This window comes from Oratosquilla oratoria, chromosome 9, assembly GCF_046742065.1.
Source record: "Oratosquilla oratoria isolate Oo_2021 chromosome 9, ASM4674206v1, whole genome shotgun sequence".
Lineage (NCBI taxonomy): Eukaryota > Metazoa > Arthropoda > Malacostraca > Stomatopoda > Squillidae > Oratosquilla > Oratosquilla oratoria.
In genome coordinates, this window is record NC_134785.1 from 55,028,127 (window position 1) to 55,053,048 (window position 24,922).

A 24,922-nucleotide genomic window follows, 5' to 3' on the forward strand; every position below is an offset into this window, starting at 1 on the left:
CCTTCGGGCTGTGTCAATTTATTTCTTATACATACTCCCTCACCCCCATCCCCCACCCAATCCACCTCATGCATCACAGCATCACCTATACACAACCATTCTCCATTCACCCCTATCTTCTGTCCTCTCCCATCCCTTCTCCACAGACATCCCCTCTTTCCCATCGCCCCTTTTACCCCATCCATCTCATCTCATCCTAGGTCACCCCCTCGCATTCACTTCCTCCACCTCTGCCTTCCACACCTCTTTTACTAATCTTTCTTCACACATTCTTTCCATGTGTCCAAAGCAATGAATTACAGTTAATGTATTCAGCCACAATGCTGTGTGAACTTTTACACTGCATTTTGCATGTAGATATTTCAATTGTGGCTACTTTATATATATGTGTGCATGCAGAGAAATGGTGAGGCCTTTCATTTAAGTTTCTTACCTAATCCTTTTTATTCTACATTTTCATCATATTCTAGTGACCCTGAAACAATAAATCATATGTTCTTACCTTGATTTGCACAACTTCCTGAGGGCAGCCTACCATGGCATTGGAAAGCCAACCTTCAAGGCTCTTGGCAAAATTTCTGATGGCTTGCGTCAAAGAGGATGGGATTGGCCGAAGAACATCTGGTATTAAGACATCCACAAGATTCTGATAGAAGTGGTGGTCACAGTTGCGGATAAAATCCAGTACCATTGGCGACCTCAACATGGTCTGTGGGGGTAATCAGCAAATCTAACTTTATCAAATGCATTGTGAAATAAAGCAAAATTTCATAAGTTGACCTGCATGTTGAATATTCTGACTCTAAAGTAATTTTTTCACAGACATCCAATTCAACCCACTTGTCATCCACTTTCCTATTATATATCAAGTTTAATGTAAAGCAAAAGAAAAACTGCGAACAAGTGTAATTACATAATTATGGTAAAGATTTACTACAAATTTCCTTTTATTCATTTAGAGGTTCACAGACCTATCACATGCTAAACCATGATATAAGAAAACCAGGCTACAGCTTCCCAATGCTGCATGCTTATGGCCGAAGTCTTTTTTACTGGCCTACCTGGAGTACAGATGATGGTAGAAGAGAAGCAAGATCACCCTCGTCATCATCAGAGAGATCATTCTTTGAAGGTTTCGGTCCTGTCGTTACATTATTGTTGAGATTACACTTCCAAAATTGCCGCCACATTGTTTCAAACATAGAAAACTGCAAGGAAAACAAACATATTTCATGACAGGGTAAATGAAATTAATCTATATAATTGTGGCAGTGGTCTACAAATACTATAACTAGAAATATTGAAGGAGCTTTTCATTATAAAGGTAAGAGTAATATTAGTTATTCACCATATATTGGTGTCGATATCTGTTTACAAAAGTAAATACATGTACGTGTTAATATGTATATATACACACACATACAAATATATATATATATATATATATATATATATATATATATCATTAAATGAAATGGCAAGCTTGTTGTGACAAAGCTTTTTGTCAATCTTCTCTCTCTTTCGTAAGGCAACTTTGCCTTCCATAGGCAGGAGTCCGAGTAATTCGCCATATGCCATGGGATAGAAATTGGCATAGTTGAGAGCCAAAATGCAATTGAAGTAATGTAGAGTGGAGAATGGTTGAATATTGATCATGCTGTGATGCATGGGAGTAAGCAGGGGCTGGGGGGTGAGGAAGTAAGTGTGAATGATATTTTGACACAGCCCAAAGAGATTTATCCGTCTTCTCTTTTTCTGCATGAGGGGCCAGAGAGGGTAGGGGTCACAGATTAAATGAAGCAGCCTTGCTGTGCATGTGCTGTGTCTTGCTGGATTGCTTCTGACCCAGAGCAGTGGGCAAGATACAGGGATGACCCATCATCCAGGAGGAGCTAAGAAAAGAGGGATGGAGTGATGGTGAATGGTAGTGGAGTATGTGGAGGATGAAATAGATGGGAATGAATTTATGCCATTGACTTTGGCTATCTCCCTTGTAAAGGGGAAAAAGCCCTTGGTATATGTATGTATATGTATATATATATATATATATATATATATATATATATATATATATATATATATATATATATGTGTACATATATATATATATATATATATATGTATATATATATATATATATATATATATATATATATATATATAATATGTGAAGATATGGAGTCTGGAATCCATATTGGAAAACTGTAAACACCAGACTCAATTTAAGGGCTTATTTGCCCGACGTTCTGATTCATGTCCAGGAATCGTCTTCAGGGGGTATAATGGGTACAAGACTGTGAACTCAAATATAAATCGTCAAAGTGGTAAACCTGGGAAAGGTTCACACTCTCAATCACATGTACAAAGCAAACCTCTTTACAATATTAAATATAATACAATTAATATGAAATATTGGCACCAAATAAAATAAAATAAAATACAAAACAAGTTATATGGCTGTGAACATAAAATAAATGTAGCAAAAAACATCAGTGCGTAACACAAACGTAAAAACACCAGAACACAGTCCAAAGACGAAAATGGAGGTGGACCAAATGTCTGCAATGAAGGATGGGGGAAGAAAAGGAGGAAAAGGTCTCAAGAACAAACGACTAAATTACAATCAGACATATAAAATAACAACAGAAATATAACAAAAGTATAAGATAAAAAGAAGATAAAAAGATAGAAAAGAAGAGAAAGAAAAGGAAGTAGACTAAAACTGAAAAAAGGGTATGTGGCAAAAGTCAGGGGAGGGGAGTTGAAAAGGTGCACTGGGAGACCATATCCGAAAAAGGAGGTCTGACAGCAACTGCCTGGTGAACAAGTGTCAGGTCATAAAGAAACTGACTGAGACTGTAAAAACAGAACAAAGGAATTAGACTGCATTACTCCTCATTCCTAGATAAATAGCACTGAGATCAATGCACCTGTTTATGCAGTTGCTCTTAGTTTCCCATGTTTCCAAACATAGTCTTTTCTTTTTGTTCTTTTCTTTGTGTACAGTTGTCACTCCATCCCAATTTATACTGTGTTGGTGTTCTGTAGTGTGTTTGTATAGGGCTGATTTTGGATCTTCTCACCTTACTGCACATTGGTGTTCTTGTACTCTTGTGGTTAGTATCTTCTGTGTTTCTCCTACAAATTCTGTGTCACAGTCTGTGCAGCCTATGCAGTAAACTACACCGGCCAGTTGTGTATGACCATCAGTGTCTTTGACTTTGGTGAGATTTCAGTGCAACGTATTGAGGGGTTTGTGCACCACTTGTACTCCGTTGTCTCGTAAAACTCTGGCAGTAACCTCAGATGCTCCATGACATAGGTGAAGGTGGAGCTACACTAGGGTTGTATTCACCATGTCTGTTCAATGTGTACATGGATGGGGTAATATGGAAGGTGATATGCGAGGGCAATGGGTGTGGGTTATTGATATCCCCGTCTGGCGACATGTGGCAACTCGCATGCCCGGGGTAGGCATGCATAGGTGCTTAGCAACAGTGCTTGAGTGAGAGACTAGAGGGGACGCGGAGTCACGCATGGGCGCTAGCTTTGACTCTGTTATTATATTGTATCTTCTTGTAACTGTGTTAGTGTTTAAGGCTGAATGTACTTAAGAACCTACAGTGTGTATTATTAGCCCTCGACCAACACACACATGGCGCAGTGAGATATATAACATTGTTAGTGCATACAGGGCAGTGCAACGCAATGAACTCAGCCTATACATGCATTATTCTGGTGTACCGTGTCCTGCATTATTTTGGTGTACCGTGACCCACATATCGTAATTGTGTGCGACAAGGGCTCACGAATGTGTGCAGTCCCAGTGACAGAGTTACACGCTCGCACGTACAACATAAGTGTTTTAAACGAAAAACCGGCATATGCAAGTGTTCGTTAGTGACTGGCAGTGCTCCGACGCCATATTGCGCTCATCTACTTCACGCATTCTGCGTATATGCTTGGAGCCTTCTCGTATAGTGTCTAGTGCTTACACGTGTGGTTTATAGTGCCTCCCCGTATAGTGTCGCAGTGCATTGTGAGTGGTATTTGTGAAAATCTTGCTGCCTCTTTGTCGGAGAGACGCTTGTATTTGAACATTGGCAGGACGTGTGCGCGATACTTCCCCTCGCTTACACGCCCGCAGGCCTACTGGGCCCCAGGTACCCGCAAGCTTACGTACTCATCCGCGCATTACGGGCCCACACTATTAGCTTTATTCTAGCGAAATGCCTAATACTCGTTCAGGAGCACTCGAGCAAGAGGAGGAAGAGATGCAGCCAGATCTTTCCGATGAGCAACAGGCCGCATCCTTCCCACCGACCACACCGACAGACATGCTTTCCCTCGTGAAATGGATTGAAGAGACGAGGTTAGCAGAAGATGAACGCAGACGACGAGAAGACCATGCTAGATTTGACGCCCTGCTCAAATTGATAAACCCGGAACGGCAACCCGCTCACTCTCCCCCAGAGCACCTTGCGGCCTCCGATGACATCCGTCATCGCCAGCCCCCGCTTCCTCCACCCACTCAAAAGGCCACTGCTCAGACGCCACCTCCACTTAAACCAGATGCCACCTACCAATTGTTCCGCGAATGGAAGCGACGTTGGCAAGATTACGCTACCATGGTCGACCTGTATAGCTTACCCCATGAGAAGCAGCTCATACAATTACGTATGTGTCTCACCCTTGAAACACAACGTGTCCTAGAGCATACCCTGCCAACTATCCTCCAGACGGATGCATCTCGGCTTAACGGCATTGGTTTTGCATTACTACAGGACCACGGCAGCGGACGCCTACGCCTAATCCAATGCGGTTCCCGTTTCTTGACGGAGGCGGAGACTAGATATGCCACCATCGAGTTAGAATTACTCGCCGCCGTCTGGGCGATGTTCAAATGCAAATATTACTTGATGGGACTTCAGAATTTTACGTTGATGACCGACCATCGCCCCCTGGTTCCCATCCTGAACAGCTACACTTTGGACGCAGTGGAGAACCCACGTCTCCAGCGCCTGAAGGAGAAGGTGTCCCCATACATCTTCACAGCGGTATGGCGTGCCGGAAAGGATCTTCGCATCCCGGACGCCCTATCCCGTGCCCCAGTGAGCTACCCAGCGCCGGAAGACCACACACTCTGCACCGACTCCATTGCATCTCTACATACGATAGCCACGGTGAGAGCTGTGACAGAGTCCCACGTAGATGAAGATAGGACTCTGGAGGAGTTACGTGACTCAGCTAGGACTGACCCAGACTACGTCCAATTGCATCGCTGTGTGACGTCCGGATTCCCCTCGGACCGCTATGCACTTCCTAGGCCCTTGCTCCCATACTGGAAAATTCGGGATAACCTCCATGCCGATGGTGACCTCGTCCTCTACGGCATGAGAATTGTGGTTCCTAACGCCCTTCGCCGCCGCATCCTGGCCCGTCTTCATGATAGCCACAGGGGCGTGGAGGCGACAAAACGTCGGGCAGGTCAAACTGTCTTCTGGCCAGGCATCAATTCGGACATTGCAAACACGGTCCAGTCGTGTGAACCCTGCCAGTATCTCCAACCTAGCCAGCAGAAGGAACCCATACTCAGCGACGACCACCCAACAAGGCCCTTTGAGTCTGTCTCAGCGGACTTCTTCTCCGTTGCAGGCAAGTCATTCCTTGTCATCGCTGACAGACTCTCCGGCTGGCCTGTGGTCGTCCCTTGCAAAGGCGATACGACGTCGTCCAACACCATCCGCATGTTCTGCAACTACTTCCGGGAAGTTGGTGTCCCCCTCCGCTTGCGAACAGACGGAGGCCCCCAGTTCACAAGCCAGGAGTTCAGGAGCTTTGCAGCACGATGGGGTGTGCGACACATTGTCACATCACCTCACTACCCGCAATCCAATGGCCATGCCGAGGCCGCCGTGAAGGCCATCAAGCACCTCATCCTCAAGGTGGCCCCTTCAGGCAACATAGATTGCGAGGAATTCGACCGAGGCCTCCTGGAACTGCGGAACACTCCCAACTTCACTGGTCGTTCCCCAGCTCAGGTGTTATATGGCCACCCCCTCCGCTCCTGCGTTCCGGCCCACCCAGATGCTTTCTCCACGGAGTGGCAAACCAAAGCGGAGGAATGTGACCGCCGCGCAGCAACCCAGGCCAAGGATGCTGCAGCTCGGTATGACAGCCATGCACGTGAACTCTCCAGGCTGTATATCGGCCAGCATGTTCGGCTCCAGGACCCGAAGACCCACCGCTGGGACAAGGTCGGCATTGTCATGCGCGTTGGCAAAGCCAGGACCTATGAAATACGCACCACAAGTGGCCGTGTGTTGCAGCGTAACCGCCACTTCTTGCGACCTGTCACCTGCACCCCTTCCCATCCACACGAGGCCCATAGCGAGGACCCGCCTGCTGATTTGCGTCGCTCCAAGAGACTCCAGCGCAGATTGTCCGCCCGTGACTAAAGTCTGCGGGCGCGAAAGGGGGAAGGGAGGTGTGGGTTATTGATATCCCCGTCTGGCGACATGTGGCAACTCGCATGCCCGGGGTAGGCATGCATAGGTGCTTAGCAACAGTGCTTGAGTGAGAGACTAGAGGGGACGCGGAGTCACGCATGGGCGCTAGCTTTGACTCTGTTATTATATTGTATCTTCTTGTAACTGTGTTAGTGTTTAAGGCTGAATGTACTTAAGAACCTACAGTGTGTATTATTAGCCCTCGACCAACACACACAATGGGTGGGAAATTGATGATGGTTGAAGAGACTAGAGGGAAATGGGAGGTCAGTCAGTTGTTGTTTGCTGATGACACTGCACTTGTGACTGGATCATAGGAGGGTCTGTAGCAGTTGGTGACAGGATGTTATTTGATAGGAGGAAGTTAAAAGTAAATGTGGGGAAAAGCAAGGTGATGAGACATACATGGGGTGAAGGTGGCAGTAATCTGGAGGTAATACTTATAGGAGAGAGGTTAGAGAAAGAGGATAATTTCAAGTAATTAAGGTCACATGTAGCAGGGAATGGATGAATTGGAGGGGAGGTAAATTGTAGAGTGAGGGAAACAATTAAATGTCTTGGAAGAATGAAAACTGTCATGAGAAATATCTAGGAAATAATGTAAAGAAAAAAAGAAAAAGGGTTGATTGTGCTTACAACATTGCTGGTAAGAAACTTCCAATCTAAGAGAGGTTGAAAAAAGGAAATGTTAAGGTGTCTAAGGTGAAGTTTTTGAGAAGTATGGTGGGTGTTACAAACATGGATTAAATGAGAAATAAGATGAAAAGGGATGGTAAGATTACTGGCAGATAAGGTAAATGAAAGAGGAGCATTCTATAAAGTTGAGAAAGAATATTGAGAAAAAGTAATACCACACATGGAGATAAGAGAAATAATAAAGATGAACCTGAATAATGAATAATGAGAGCCAAAATGACAGAGTAATCCAGGAGACAGAGAAATAGAAAATTAGAAAGAGAGAGAGAGAGAGAGGGAAAGAAAGAGAGAGGGAGAGAGAGAGAGAGAGAGAGAGAGAGAGAGAGGGAGAGAAAGAGAGAGGGAGAGAAAGAGAGAGGGAAAGAAAAAGGGGGGAGAAACAGGAGAGAGAGAGAGAGAGAGAGAGAGAGAGAGAGAGAGAGAGAGAGAGAGAAAGAGAGAGAGATTTTCCAAGCTCCCTATACAATAATATAACAATAATTTACAAACTTACAATAACCATCTTTACTACTGACCTGAAGGTTATAGATGGCTTCCAGCAAGGATTCACAGTGTTCTTTGTATAATGTGGAGAAGTTAAATAAATGTTGCCTAGACACCCCATTGGGAAGTGGTGATGACCCAACCTGTATTTCACTGACCATTGGCACAGCTCTCTCAACCTCACCTAAGTACTGCTGATGCTGCAAGGTCTGCAAATATTAAGCATTATTTATAAATGCAGCCATGGTAAAAGCAAAGAAAAATGTACAATGTAATATTTTAAACACCACAAAATTTATTACTGAAAAAGATAATCAGATACCCCTTTTTCAGTGCATGAAATTAAACTTGTTTGCAGATTCCTGTGTTTCTATGATACTTTACATGAAAATGTAGGCGCGGTTAACTTGATTCATCTAATAAGACAATTAAAATTAGAATGACATTTTTATTTTCTGTATATAACCATGTTTAACCATATAATAAAAAAATAGATTGAGTTGATCTTTTCTTTTTTCTATGATGTCTTTTTTGTAGTTTCTTTTTTTCTCTCTGTGCACTTTTACAAATCCATTTCTATGGTTATTATATATATATGTCATTTTACAAGCTTTATCTCTTCTATCTTTCGCCTCACTGCATCTTCTGTTGAACCAGCATTTAATGTACACCTTCTCTTGTTTCTGTCTTGGTACGTATTTATTCACTCCTTCATTATAGATTTCCATCAAGATCGTCCATTTCTCTTCCACTTTTGTCTCTTCAATGTAGAATTTTTCCCAATTTGCATTTTGAAAGAATTTCTTAAGTTTCCCAAAGTCCATTTTGTTGTACCTCAATCTTCCTTTTTGTATTTTTCATCTCTCTCCATATATATTTCTTCCTTTAGTTTAGCCTCTATTAGTATGTGGTCACTCTTTCCAAATGGTGTCTTGCATTCAAGTTTATCCACAATTTCAGGTTATTTTATAAATATTAAATCTAATCTCAATGGTTCTTCATTACTTCTGTATCTGTTATTTTCATTTACCTACTGTGTCATTGTATGTTCTATGGTCATGCCAAGTAATACATTTCCCCATAGATCCTCTCCACCTTTCACTGTCATCTCTTCCCAACAGATTTCTTTGCAGTTAAAATCTCCCATAAGTACCAGGTTACCTCCATCCTTCAGTATCTCAATGAATGCCTTGTATCATCTAACATTTTTGAATGCTCGCCCTCTTTCCAAGAGCCCAATTTTGGGGGCACATAAATCACCACAAACTTTCTACTTTTCATGTCACTGTGTTCAAATTTTATCATGATCATCTCCACACTGTTTTAATCCTCTGTAACCTTCATCACATTTAAATTTTTCTTGGCCAAGAACATAATTCCTCCACCCTGTTTCTCATTTCTATTTCTAATCCAATAATTGTAAAACCCATGTCTGGGTGTATTTACCTGGTTGTATTAAACGGGAAGGGGAGCTATGCTCGTAGTGACCCATCTTTGTATCTCTCAGCATCTAGTTTGTTCTTAAATTCTTGTATGGCTTCTGCACACATTATTGTTTCATCCAATTTGTTTTAGACATCAACCACTCTGTTTGGAATTTTTTTTCAGATGTATTCTATAACTATCCTTTTTGAGTTTCTTTTCATGTCCTCTTGTTTTTCTTTTATCCCTCTAAAATCTTCTCTGTCAAAGACTTCCATGCCTTTCATGATTCTGTAAATGGCCGGTAGATCTCCTCTTTCTCTTCTTTGTTCCAATGTTGGTAGTTCCAGTTTAGACAATCTTTGATCGTATGTCAATTCTGAAAGTGTTGGTGCCATCTTTGTGATTGCTCTTTGAATTCTTTCTAATTTCTTTATATTCTTTTTTGTGTTGGGTGTCCATAATGTCGCAGCATACTCCAATCTTGGTCTTATCAGTGCGACTAACATTTTTCTTTACCATTACTTCATCCAAGTAATTAAAAGCCACCTTTATTGATCTTGATAAATTGCAGGTTTCTCCAACTATTTTGTTTATATGTTTGTCTGGTGATATGTCTTTGTTGATAATTACTCCTAGGTCCTAGGAGTAACTTTTTTTTACTTCCTATATACCAATTTTATATTGTCCTGATATATATATATATTTTTTCCAAACTCCATCATACTACATTTCTTGATGTTGAAGTTCACTTCCCACTTTTGGCTCCATTCCCAGATTTTGTCCAGGTCTCTCTGTAGTGATTCACAGTCTTTTTCTGTACTGACTTTCTTTAGTAGTTTAGTGTCCTTTGCAAAGAAGTTCATATAACATTCTACACCTTCATCCATGTTGTTTATATATATATAGCAAACATTATTGGAGTTAATACAGAACCTTGTGGGACTCCACTTATCATTTCTTCCCTGGTCAAGTTTTTATTTTTAAGTACCACCTTCATTTTTCTCCCGTGCAAGAAATCTTCCATCCATTTCAATAACTTTCCTTGTACACCTCCTGTTGTTCCAAGTTTTCTTTATAGCTTTTTGTGTGGTACTTTATCAAATGCCTTTTGTAAATCCAGGAAAGCACAATCTGCCCATCCATCCCTTTCTTGCATTATATTTATTAACCTTGAATAAAAACATATCAAGTTTGTGGCACATGATCTTCCTTGTCTAAAGCCAAATTGTTTTGGATTCAGTACATTGTTTTCTTCCAGATGTTTAGTCCATCTACTTTTGACAACTTTTTCACATATTTTAACTATTGTGCTTGAACAGGAGACTGGTCTATAGTTTGTTGGGTTTTCCTTATCTCCCCCTTTATACATTGGTATTGTGTGTGTATTTACCTAGAATCTACCTAGTTGTATCTTACAGGAAGGGGATTTATGCTCATGGTGTCCCGCCCTTGCATCTCGTAGTGTCTAGTTAGCACTTCACTTTGTGGAACTCTGCTGGCCACTGCTCTCTATCCTTATATCTTATCCTATTGTCTTTATGTACCTTGCCCCCAAAAAATCTTTCAACCATTCAAGTAGTTTACCTTTTAGTCTTCCAACATGCTCAAATTTCAACATAAGTTGACTGTGAGGTAATTTATCAAAAGCTTTATCTAGATGTAATGTCCATGATACGTATATATGTAAAACATAGCTAAAACTTACTTGTGGAGATGCTTCAGCCATAGCTTGTGTGTGTGCATCATAATGTGCTTCCATACTCTTGCCTTGTCCTCCTGCTGACCCTGCAGCTGCTGTTGATGATGATGATGAGGAAGAGGATGATACACCCTTGCTTTGATGCTGCTGTTGACCCTTTTTGTTCAGTGATGATACTGCGGTTTGTTGACGAAGGCTGACAGAAGAGGAATCATCAGGGTAGTTGTTAAGAGTAGACGTTGGCTTGACACGGATACCGTAGTAGTGATATTTGCTGTTGCCCCTGAAAAAAACAAAACCTTGTTAACACAACAGCACTAATAGATATCGCTTGGTATTCAGATTGATGGAAAAAATAAAGGATTGGCATATTCAATATCAAAGATCTTATACCATATATCTTATACAAAGAAATGGTGCAGTCAGACAACAAAATTAATTCAAAGCTATCTATCTACATACCAGGCTTCTTCACCCTTTCATGGGAGATTGCCAGCCAAGGCATGCACCCACACCTCACCCATCCCATTCTCGTCTGTCACCCAATTGTTTCCCTTTTATCTTAGGTCTTCTTGGATGAAGGGTCACCCTGTTTCCCATCCAGTGCCCAGGTCTGAAGCAATGCAACAAGACATAGCATATCCACAGCAGGGTCCAGCCCCTTATAAGCTAAGTTTGTAAGCAGTAATGGGACTCCATAAGTATAGTCCTTATAATTAGATAAAAACATATGATTCTTGTTCATTTATAGAGCCTAAAAAACAAATACACTGTAAAGATTATTGGTATGTGTGACTGTATTTACCTAATCGTAGCATACAGGAAAGGGGGAAAAAGTCATGGGGCCCCGTCTTTTACTTTCCTGTTATCATACCTAGCTTGAGCTACAACCATCATCACCAACGACGCCTCCTCTTCAGCCATAGGTGCGGTACTCCAACGGAAGGTCAACGGACAGATCCAGCCGATCGTTTTTTGTTGTTGTTTTTTTCCAAACGGTTGAAAACTTCTCAAATGCGCTACAGTGCCTTTGATAGAGAGCTTCTGGCCATTGTCTCGGCCGTCAAGCACTTTCTCTACCTTCTAGAAGGACGTCCATTCGCCATCCTTACCGACCCTAAGCCTCTCACCAACGTCCTGGATAGGGTATCGGACCACCACTTAGCGAGAGTCTCTCGGCAGCTGTCAATCTAGTCCCAATTCGATACTCACATCGAATAAGTCAAGGGAGAAGATAACCATGTAGCCGACGCTTTATCCAGGATCACCTGTAGCGTAGTGTCATCCCTGACCACCAACGCATCGACTACGCACTCATCGCAGCATCCCAGACTAACGACCAAGAACTCCATCGCCACCGCCTGGACAACACATCCTCCGTGCAGGCCCGACAGCTTCCCAATTCTCCCGCATCAATGTGGCGCGACATCTACAGGCAAACCCCGACCATTCATTCCGGCCAGTCATCGCAAGGATGTCTTCTCAATCTTCCACGACCGAAATCATCCTGGAATTCGGGCAACACAATGTGTCCTCACAAATCGCGTCGTCTGGCCGGGCATCAACAAAGACGTCAGGTTATGGACCCGTATCTGCCTTACCTGCCAGTCATCAAAGGTGACGCGTCACGTACATGCTCCACTCCATCGTTTCCCCGCATCCACAAAACGTTTCCAGTCGGTCCATGTGGACATTGTGGGCCCCCTACCTCCCTCGCGTGGCATGCGTTAGTTACTTACTTGCATCAACAGGTACACCAGGTGGCCGGAAGCAATTCCTCTCCCTGACATCTCTGCTGAGACGACCGCCCATGCCTTCCTCTCAGGTTATATATCCAGATTTTGGCGCCCCTCACGTCATCACTACCGACAAAGGCGCCTACTTTGAGTCTGATTTCTGGTCCAGACTCCTCCAGTTCCTGGGCACTCACCGCAACCAGACTATGGCGTACTACCCACAGGCCAACGGACTCGTGGAAAGGCTCCACCGCCAGCTGAAAGACTCACTCAAAGCACAGCAACTCTTATGGTTGGACCGATACCCTCCCTCTTGTGCTTCTCTCCATCCGTAATACTTCCAAGGTCGACAGCGACGTGTCTCCGTCTCAGCTAGTGTATACAGAGGGCCTTCGCCTTCCCGGGGAGATAACCACCCCTGCTATCGGAGACCCCGACCGACTTGCCCTCCTTCAACTAATCAGGGAGACCTTTGCACACAACCGCCCCCTACCACCACGGACGACACACACAAACCCCGTGTATGTTCCCCCATCCCTCGAGTTAGCGGATCATGTCTTCGTCAGGCGCGACTCCAGATGAGCCCCTATCCAGCGCCCGTATGATGGACCCTACAGGGTCATCAATAGGTCGATGAAGCACTTCCTCGTTGACCGGGGTTCTAAGCCAGACCGCACTTCCATCGACAGGATCAAACCAGTTCACCTCCCTCCATCTTCCTATTCCAACCCTCCTTTCCACCTCCACTCCCTCTTACAACACATCCCTGCCACTAGCGTACAACAAACCAACCCACCCCCTCATACCCCCACAATTGTTCCTCCTAATCCTCAACACATTTCTTCCCCTCCCGACTCACTTTCTCCTTCATCTTTACCCGACTCACCTACCCGGCTATCTCAACAGCTCCATATCCAGCCAAGACACTCTCGTCAAGATCACGACCACGCCAGCCCATCTCTTCATACCACCACCATTGGTCCACCCACCCACCAACACATTACCTCCCCCCGTACTCACTTCGGCTTTCATCTTTACCCCACTCATCTAACCGTCTATCTCTACAGCTCCATGCCCAGCCAGGACCCTCTTCGTCAAATCCACGACCACGCCAGCTGCCGCCTTCTTCTCCATCATCCAGCTCATCCTCTCCAGAGATTGCGTTCGATGGCACAATCACCTGATCCGGCCGCCTGGTCAGAAGGCCTACTCGCTACTCCCACTCCGCTCAGGCGACTCCTTACCCTCCGCGCTACTCGCTTCCAAAGATGGGAGAGTGGTGTAGTGGTGGTGCTCCACTCGCCAACACCGACAGCGTCTAAGACACCCGTCTCCCTTGCAGACCGAGCCGGGACTGATGACGTCACCAACGCGAGCGGGAGCGCGTGCATTCACCAGGGCTCGCAATTGGCCCATAGTCAAAGGAAAGGCGGCCAATCAGAATACTAGTCAGAAACCAGGACCTGACTGGATTTAAAAGACGGCCTCTTGCCAACGGAAGGGCGGTTGATGGTCTCCCGAGCCACGACCACCGGTTAACCGCCCCTAATCGGCTCACGAAAAAGCGCATTTTGGCAATAGCCCTCTTTTATGCACTCTTATCTTTTCATTTTCTTACAGACATTCTTCCCCTCCCACAAAAACCGATCCCGCGTGAGCGGGTGGTCTTCTCTCGCAAGTCGCAAGAACACCCTCTTCGATCGCAACAGCAACAACCAACCTTCAGCTCCAAGATCTTCTTTTTCCTAGCACCGGATCGAGGATCTACAAGTTCCAAGACCTTCTCTCTCTCTCTCTCTCTCTCCTAACACGGGATCGAGGACCTACGGACTCCCGTTCATCCTTTGTACTCACACCTTTGTAGGTGTTATAAAAAAGAGATTGACCTTCCTAAGCATGGAGTTTTAGTTCTTCCTTTGTTGCTCATTCTAGAACACAACACGTGTTTCTTCACTTTTTATGTACTTAACCATACTCACACACACACACACACACACACACACACACACACACACACACACACACACACACACACACATATATATATATATATATATATATATAGATACGAACTTCACCGAATAACTTTGAAAATATATCCTCCATCAAAAAAGAAAACGCTTTATTCTACAGTGAAGTATATAATAATGATGTTTTGAAAGCAGTGTGGTGGCCCATATCAGGATACTTTGCAGCCAGCCGAACACCGACACTCACCTCCCAGTTCTCCTCTCAGTCCAATAAATTCTGCGTGGCTGGACCTTTGTCTGTTTCGGATCCAAGATGACTTCTAACTGAACGAGCAGCATGCAGATAAGGGGTGGGGAGGGACGTACCGTCGGTGTTCGGTTGGGTACAAAGTGTACTGATTTGGGTTACCACAGTTTTAAGAACATTACCTCTTTGCATCTTGCTATAAGATAAGATGGGTTTGCTTTTCGATGGGGAATATATTCCAAAGTTTGTCGGTGAAGTTCGTACACATGGTGTACGATATACGGTGCAAATTGATCAAGAATGGTGATGAGGACAATGTCAATGTAGAGGTGGGATGAACGGTATAGGGTGATAGGACAAGAGGTAGGGAAAGAAATGAGAGGGATGCGAAAGAGGAAGGAGAAAAGGAAGAGAAAGGTAAAGAGAAGGGAAGTTAAAGATGGCGGTAAGAAAAAAGGAAAAATTAAAGAAAGAAACGGGGTCAGGTAGAATGGACTAAGGATGAGAAGGTGAAGGTGGAGGAGAGTGGGTGCCGGAGGGAAAATTGATATGAAGTAGAGGAAGGGATAGAGGAAAAGAGTGGAAGAAGAAGACTGACAAAAAAAAAAAAAAAAAAAAAAAGGACGACGGAGATGAAAACAAAGACGAAAGGAAACATAGGCTGTTAATGGGCAGATATTGAGAAGGACTTCTGCAATAAAAAAAACAGGTTTAGTGACTTTTTTTCTTATGAAAAAAAAAAAAATCAAATCATCACATCTCGACACTTGAAGAAGCGCTTCGATTTGTGATCGACAACGAGTATGAGAACGTTGGAGGCTGACCACAACCAAAGAGACACAGCTCTCCACAAACATAAAATGTACACACAGGATAAATGTACAGTGTCAACGTACATGCAGGAACAGTAGAACGCAAGTGGCTGGAAGACAATCCGAGATCCCAAGGACGTCAAATAAGTGACGATGGAATGGAAAGAGAGGCCGGTAGAGAGGGTGAGAGACAGGAGAGAGAGAGAGAGAGAGAGAGAGAGAGAGAGAGAGAGAGAGAGAGAGAGAGAGAGAGAGAGAGAGAGAGAGAGAGAGAGAGGGTGAGAGACAGGAGGGAGAGAGAGAGAGGGAGGGTGTGAGAGAGAGGCGAGAGAGAGAGGTAGAGAGGGTGAGAGAGAGAAAGAGAGAGAGAGAGAGAGGGGGGGTAGAGAGGGTGAGAGACAGTTGAGAGAGAGAGAGAAAGAGAGAGAGAAAGAGAGAGAGAGGGTGAGAATAGGGATAGGGAGCGGAGAGAGAGAAAGAGAGGAGCGAGGTAGGGAGAGGAAGAGAGAGGGGGGTGAAGCTGGGATATACAAGAAGAAAAATGGGGCTAAATTTATGTTGCACAAACCAACAGAAGCGCACACACGCACACACACACACACACACACACACACACACACACATCTCGTGGGGCAGTTGTTAAAGTTCCCGGCTGCCACTACAGCGGTCCGGGTTCAAATTCTCCCAGGGCTGAAGTAATTTCAGTATCGTTGTGCTTAGAGTTGTTACTCCAACTCTCGTGGGCGGGGAGTTTGGTGTGTGCGTGTGCGTGTAAGGTCACAGCATTACCCATAGATTGGTCATATATGAGCTCTCTTCCGGGAGGGAAATAGCTGTCGATCACGAGTCCAACACGTGATCCAAGACCATGGTGGATCACACACACACACACACCGGCTTGCTTAAAATCATGATGAATCACATTTAATTAGGGAGAAAGAAAAAGAGTGAGGGGGATTGAGAGAGAGAGAGAGAGAGAGAGAGAGAGAGAGAGAGAGAGAGAGAGAGAGAGAGAGAGAGAGAGAGAGAGAGAGTAAGGCAAAAGAGACGGGGATGAGGGAAAAATGGACTGGCAGTGTGAAGATAATAAGGACAGGTGATGACGAGGAAAGAGAGGAGGTTAGAAGAGGAGAGAGAGGAGGGTAAAATTAGAGAGGAGGAGGAGAGGAGGAGGGTAGGAGAAATATGGAAAGCGAAGGGAGGAGGAGGAGGAAGAGGAGGAGGAGGAAAAGGAGGAGGAGGAAGAGGAGGAGGATAAATATAGAAGGTAAAGGGAAGAGGAGGAGGGAAGGAGAAATATGGAAGGTAGAGGGAGGAGGAGGAAGTGGATGACAACCAGGGATAGGAGGAGGAAGAAGAGGAAAATGAGGAAAGAAGGGGGGTGAGTTGGGGGGTTTAGGTGTTAGTGTCACGCGTGCTAACTCACCTGGTCCCGAGCCTCCTGGTCCTGAGGCCAAGGAAGACGCTTCGGATGAGCTTGCCGAAAGAGGCGGCGTTGACAGGGTCGAGCTTGTTGTCGGCACAGTGACGGAGGTAGTGGTTGTAGAGCGTCGAACGCGGTAAGCTTACGCCTTCCGCCGTCTCGTAGTTGTCCATCAGCCATTGCACCTGAACGTAACCAAGGCAACACAATCACAGGTGCGTACAGACATTCGCTGCCACGTATATTAAGCCTCCAGAACTCCAATCGCATATGTTTAGTACGTGCTAGACAGAAGGGTCAGTTTGTGACCTGGGCACACGGTTTTTACGAAATCAAGAAACGGGGGATTTTACTGACACGGATTAAGTCAGGGGACAAAGCATACATGTGCACATGCCTACACTAAGCCTCTAGAACCCCGATCGCATGTTTTGCACATGCTAGAGAGTAAGGTCAGTTTGGAACCTGGTTCATGGATTTTACGAAATCAAGAAAGAGGGATTCCATTGAGAAGGGTGAAGTCAGAGGCCAAAAGCATACATGTATACATGCCAAGAAATATATCAACATATGGCAGTATTTGTTGTGATTAAAAATGCACCTATGGATTGATACAGTATAAGGTATAAAATGGAAAGTGTCACAGGAGACAGTGACTTTCCTTCTCGAAATGCTCATATGAGAGATGTGGCTGAATAGGTTTTGTGCATAATGTGAATATGTGCTTTGACTCATCCCCTCTCATTAGGGAGAAAAAGCCTTTGATCTACATAAATCTAAAACACCTAGGCCCAAATGATACATTCAACCACTCCTGAATGTAGAGCAAAATTTCAACAATCTGGAAAAGAGCACATATGATATCTAAAAAGAGGAGAAAAGAAAATCTAGCGTAGGCCTATCTCATTACTATCCAACACACCCAAGAAGATGGAAAGAAAAATAGCAAGAAGAAATATAACTGATCTACCCACATCCCCAAACCAACATGGATTCAAAGAAGGCTACTCCACTAACATCCTTTTCAAGCATCACACAATTGTTGGGAAGACTTAACAAGAAAGTTCCATAAAAAGGAAGAGTGATGGTAATAATATCCATCAACAAGGCATTTGATAAGTTCCTAAACACACTTTAAAGAATCACAGACATACATCCACAACAGTGTCATGAAATGGTTAAGAAACTTCTCAGATGATAGGTAGTGCAGAGTACTCTAACAAGAAAATTATAAAGTTTCATTAAAAAAAAAAGGGTAATGGTAACAATAGATATCAACAAGGTATACAATAAAAGTTCCTAAACACACACTTACAAATATCACAGAGATATACGTACACAACAGCTTCATGAAATGACTAAAGAAACTTCTCAGCTGGTGGGTAGTGCAGAGTAATCTAAAACAAGATTTCTGAAACTAAAAGACTGCAACATGGAGTCATCTAATGGAGTTGCTCTCACTAGCACTATTGAAGTTACAGCACCAGATCAAGAACATATCACCAAAGTACTACTCATTGCGGATGTAATGAAGATAATAACCAAGAATAACAGCTTAGAACACACAAGCCTACTTAAGACATACTAGAACAATGACTTAGAAATAATACAATGGAGGTTTCCCCTCAGAAATAATCAGTAACATTATGCTAGACAATGCTGAATCAAAGAAATATCCAATAGTACAACTGAGCAGTAAAACCCTTCCATTGAAAGAACCCAAGAATTACCTTGATATTCGCATGACCTTCACCCCACACATTAAAGATCTGACAGTGAAAAATAAAATAATGTAAAATAAAAGAAATGATATACTGATATTAGTCACAGGTACTGACTTTGGACAACAGAAGAAAACTCTAAACACATTCTACAAGTAGTTCTTGAGAAGCACACTCAACTGTGCACTCACAGCATGGCTTCCAATAACCAGGAAAACATAGATACCTTATAGACTATACAAATAAAGAATTTAATGAAAGGGTGCACAAAACCACTCCAAAAAACACATATATACAGATACCAAAATCCTACCAAGAGAATATCACATCAAAATGATAGGTACACAGTTCTACACAAGAGTTCTCAACCCTACTCAACCATCATCTTACATCACAAAACCACAGCCAACTCAATGGAAAAATAGTGCTATACTACTTTAATGTGTACAAGCTTCCACCAACACCACACATCACACCAATACAAAAACATATGTACGCCCAGATCACAAAACAAGCACTCCAAAACCTACAACCAAACACCCTTTTCCATCAAGATCCTCTGTACATTGGCCTAAAAAATAATAAAAAATAAGTACATGATATAATAAATACATAAAAAGTCTCTCACAAGAGAGGCAACAAGCATGCTAGCGTGACTGCAGTGAGGTCATCACCCAGCACAACAATACTTAAACAGAATATGCATGACCACAGGTGAGAATTGCCTCAAATGCTACCATCACACAGAGGACACTGAACACCTCATCCTAAACTGCCCCACCCTGATCATACACAGACAACACAATATTTCTTCCTTAAATGAATTAAAGTTCAATTTAGTAGCTGCTACCAGTTACTTGGGATCTGTAGACCTCCTACAAGAATATATATACTCTATATATACTATATATATATATATATATATATATATATATATATATATATATATATATATATATATAAAGTTAAAGCTTGCTGCAGCTTCTGTATTTACAAGTTTTTTGCTGGCATATTCAACTTTCCTTATGCTGGCACAATGTGAAGAGCTAAGTTGTTTAATTAATTGGCAAGATAGGAATGTAATAAATAAATAAATAAATAAATAAATAAATAAAAAGAAGGCATCCTTTTTTATTTCAAAGCTTTCACATAACAGTTAGTCGTCTTCAGTGAAACTACAACTTTGAGACAAAAGAGTGGAATTTTTATACAAGATACAAGGATTAAAGACACCATGGTGCTGATCCAGGCAGCCAGTCTGGGGACAAGATACATAGCACACATGATCACCCCATATAATATCAGATATAAGTTACAAGCAATTTCTCATCCTAGAGGCAATGTATAGGACAATATTACAGCATATACTGACAAAATCCAGACCACTTCATCATCCCTACATCTAAATTAGTATAGATTTGTGTTTATGGCTAATTGTGTGGACAAAACTATACTTCATATCTCTTGATTGGCTCACCAGACCATCACCATGGTGTCTGCAATCTGCATAATTTGTGTATGAAAACCCCACTATTTGTCATGTAGTTGTAGTTGCAGTGAAGATGCTGAACAGGCAAAGGCTTTGCTTTAAAAACTTAAGAATCTTAAGTTTTACTTCTTCATAGATGTTTAGCTATTTAATTAAGCAACTTAGCTCTTCTCATCATGTCAGTATAAGGAAAGTTTTAAATATCACCAAAAAATTGTGAATGCAGCTGCTGCAAAATTTAATAATATATGTCTAAGAGAGATTCTGCTACCAAAATATGGTTTTATATGCATGTATGTATGTACATACATGCATATATATATATATATATATATATATATATATATATATATATATATATATATGTGTATATATATATATATATATATATATATATATATATATATATATATATATATATATGAGAGTAATGGGTAGAAAAGGGTAAACAAAGATGGGCTGAGAATAAATTTATTGCCCTAACATTGTGACCACCATGGTCTTCAGAGGACTTGCTGCATTACATTCAAATTCTCCCTTTGGCTAATGATTTAATTATGAAAACACTTGCTGCTTTTGAAAGGCAGATAAATCCATGTCTGTTGTTGTTGCTTTCCCTGGTGATAATCTTTTTTTCAAGTCCCTTCTGTAGTATCCCTTTCTGGCTCCAGTCAGGTAGGTGTCTACATTGGTCTAGATGACAAATCTTAAGTTTCCCAAAGTCCATTTTGTTGTACATCAATCTTACTTTTCTATATTTCTCATTTCTCTCCATATATATTAGTATGTGGTCACTCTTTCCAAATGGTGTATTGTATTCAACTTTATCCACAATTTCAGGTTCTTTTATAAATATTAAATCCAGTCTTGATGGTTCTGCATTACTTCTGTATCTGGTATTTTCATTTATCCATTGTGTCATTGTATGTTCTTTGGTCATGTCAAGTAATACATTTCCCCATAGATTCTCTCTGCCTTTCACTGTCATCACTTCCCTACAGATTTCTTTGCAGTTAAAATCTCCCATAAGTACCAGGTTACCTCCATCCTTCAGTACCTCATTTAATCAATGCCTTGTACAGAATCATCTAACATTTTTGAATACTCGCCCTCTTTCCAAGAGCCCATTTTTGGGGGCACATAAATCACCACAAACTTTCTATTTTTCATGTCGCTGTTTTCAACTTTTATCATGATCATTTCCACACTGTTTTTACCCTCAGTAACCTTCATCATACTGAAGTTTTTCTTGGCCACGAACATGATTCCTCCTCCCTGTTTCTCATTTCTCTTTTTAAACCGATAATTGTATAACCCATGTCCAACACTATTAGGTGGTAGTGGACCCCTTAATTTCGTCTCCACAATACCCATTGTGTATTTTTTTTCTAACAGGTAATCATTTAATTAATTAAATCCTGAGATGAATCCGTCTTGTTAGTATAGGTCACTTTTATTATTATTTTTTTCCTTCTACATTCTGTTTCTGTTTCTTTTGTTTCATTTAACTTGATGTACAATTTTCTCAGCCTCATGTCTAAGACCTTCCAATAGAACTCCTTGCTTTCGGTCTCCATTCTCTTCGCGTTTTTTTTTTTTTCTAAGCTTCACCTATTCGTGTATTTTCTCTTTCTATTTCCTCAACATTAATTTCTCTTTTTCTCTATATATTGTTGTAATGTTCACTCTTTGCTAACTTGCTTTCTTTTGCTAATATGTCTTCTACCATTTGTGATCTTAGTTTTATCTTCAGAGGTCGATTTCTTTCTTTGGAATATTGTCCCATTTTATACAATTCTTCTATATCTTTCTCTACTTCCTGGTCACCATTTTGTATTTCTTTTAGAATTGTTATTGATATTTCTTTTTCTGCTCTTTCTCTCATGTACCTCGCTAAACCATGTTTTTTTTAATTTCATTCATATACCACAATGCACATTTTCCTATCCACTGTATCTCGGACACAATTTATTTTTTCTTTGATGAGTTGAATAATTGTGTCCATTGCATTTTCCTGCATCTGTTGTTGTACTATTTCTTTACAATCTATTTCTTCGTGTTCTCTGTTTTCATTCCATTTCTTAATCTTTTGCAAATTTTCCTCACCTAAGTTTTCTTAATTTTTTTCAGACATTGCCTGCATTTTGCGATTTACCTTTAAGTTCTCACTATTGGTAATATAATTGATTTTTATCTTTTCATTTTCACATTTAACCTCTGTTAAATATTCTTTAATCCCTTTAGCTCATTATTTAGTTCGGGATATATCTTCTTTAGTTCACATATCTCATTGTTAGCTTCGAACAGGCCTTTCGTTATATTCACAATCTCCCTTTCCGTGTCTTTGATTCGGCTCAAAATTCTTCTTTCGTACTTACCAAAACCTTAAAAAATGTCTTTGTTATACAATCTAGTCATTCCTCTTGGGGTTTCAAGGCCTCGGTTTACATTTTGTTTCGGCGTAGCGCCTCCAGAGGGCTCTGCGTTTGAGTTGACACTCGACTCAAAATCATCGTTTTTATTTTCTTGAATTCTCTCTCATTAGATCGATTTAACACTGCAGATAAATCTTTTAGGGTAACCGCAAGTGCTCCCCCTGCAATTCAATACAAAACAGGCCTCTTATTTTCCTTGCATTATTGAGAATTTTCGTCTTATTCGGCAGCCTTCAGAGCTCTAGTTGAGAGGTGTGTGTGTGCGTGCGTGTGTGTGTGTGTGTTTGTATATTTACCTAGTTGTATTATACGGGAAAGGGAGGTATGCTCGTAGTGACCCGTCTTTGTATCTCTCAGCATCTAGTTTGTTCTTAAATTCTTGTATGGTGTATGCACACAGTCTTTTTTCGTCCAATGTGTTCCAGACATCAACCATTCTGTGTGGATTTTTTTTTTCATATCTCTTCTACAACTATCCTTTTTGAGTTACCGAAAAATCTGGGGTGCATTTCCGTCAATGCGTTACCGATTTTAATTTCCTTAGAGCGGTCCGCGTTACTGCGTATATGTATATACATATACGCAGATTTTTCGGTAACGCACTACCTGTCCGGAGGTAACGCACCCAGCTCTGTGAAACACGGCTGCAGAATTCTTTTCCCTCAACCACAGGGGAATAAAAAAAAAGGTAGTCACAGAAGTGGTAAAAGACAGGTTCATGGGATCAGTATAAAGGAGTGACATCTTTCTAAAATAGTTCCATGATTCCTCTAAAGGTAAAGGCTTTTAACACAGATAATGATTCATAGTTCTGGTCCGCCGGAACGACCGAAAAACGGTACCTTAAGTAATGGTTGCATATTACTATGCAGTCAATAACCCACTTTATATCTATGCATGCAATGCACAATGGATATGGTAAGATTTACATTAACATAATTCTAAAATAGTAATAATAACATACTTAGGAAAACACATTGAATCTAAGACGAAAACATGCATTTTGCTGGCTAAAACTAAAGCTACATGCAAAAATTAAATAATGAAATAATCAAAATTATAAATAAAAGTAATAATAATAATAATAATAATAATAACGATAATAATAATGATAATAATAAAAATGATAACAATAACAATAATAATAATATTAATAGAGATAATAATAATGATAATAATAATTATGATAATAATAATAATAATAATCATAATAATAATAAATGTTTTCAATGAGTCTTCCAAGGATATCCCAGTCTTATTGTACACGAACGCAAAGTTACTACGTGGTAGACTGCGGGAGCTGGCCGCGAAATGCAAGACGACTAGTGTACACAGAACGAAGAGTGTAAAGGGCTATTTACACGCCCAAACGGTTCGTCAAACCTGGTTTGTCAGGTAATTGTTTTAGGTGATGTTTGACCGTGTGAATGGGGTATTTGGTCGTCAAACACGTTTCTCAAACGTGTTTAACAACCAAATACCCCATTCACACGGTCAAACATAATTTCAAACACTTGTTTAACAAACCGGGTTTGACAGACCGTTTGACCGTGTAAAGGGCCCTTTACACCCTTTAGTTCAATTTCTTGTTCGACTATCATTACCTTCATCGTCGTAGACGCAAAGACTCATTGACGCGCCAAAACCTGAGAGAACCAACATGAGGTACAAGTCAAGTAAGTTTGAGTGACTGGTCAAAATGAGCAGAACAACATAACCTCCGCAGGAACTTCTTTTTCATTGGTTGTTCTTCCTACTACCCGCCTTCTGCTGAACCTTCCTGAGAGCCATTTTAAGTAGAAAATTTCTTCAGCTGGTTATCCTTATGTTTTCATAAATTTTTTCCTACAGGTCTTTGCTGAATCCAGATGAAACCAATGTTCCCGCTATTTTTTTGTGTGTGTATTATGTGAGTATGCGCAGCTTGTGTGCAAATTTTGCCTCATCATTTCGTTTGCAATGGAAGCGCTAGAGTTAGAAGAGAGAGAGAGAGAGAGAGAGAGAGAGAGAGAGAGAGAGAGAGAGAGAGAGAGAGAGAGAGAGAGAGAGAGAGAGAGAGAGAGAGAGCGAACGTTGTTTGACGGTTGGCAAGTTACCATATTTTTAGAGAATTTATAAGTTGATGTTTGGGTAGAACTCATTTACTGAATGGATTTTAATATAATTGGAAAACTTTGTGTGCGCACATTTTTTCTTTATGTGCGCTAGTTATAAAACATGGTATGTAAAACATGGTATGTGTTTCGAGGGGACGTTGGATGAAATCTATTCCAATCT

The 24,922-nt window shown here is 41.6% G+C and overlaps 1 protein-coding gene across 9 annotated transcripts in view; it reads right to left on the reverse strand.

Moving 5' to 3' along the window:
- Nucleotides 1-24,922, reverse strand: part of LOC143028423 (DNA-binding protein RFX2-like) — a 362,309-nt gene that overhangs the window by 14,580 nt on the left and 322,807 nt on the right. For all 9 annotated transcript variants that reach the window (XM_076190484.1, XM_076190478.1, XM_076190483.1 and 6 more), the window contains 5 exons: nucleotides 17,004-17,185; nucleotides 10,819-11,095; nucleotides 7,721-7,897; nucleotides 1,062-1,208; nucleotides 503-709 (listed from right to left, as the gene is read on the reverse strand). In XM_076190484.1, the coding sequence (XP_076046599.1) occupies nucleotides 503-709; nucleotides 1,062-1,208; nucleotides 7,721-7,897; nucleotides 10,819-11,095; nucleotides 17,004-17,185 (990 nt within the window). The remainder of the gene's footprint in view (nucleotides 1-502; nucleotides 710-1,061; nucleotides 1,209-7,720; nucleotides 7,898-10,818; nucleotides 11,096-17,003; nucleotides 17,186-24,922) is intronic.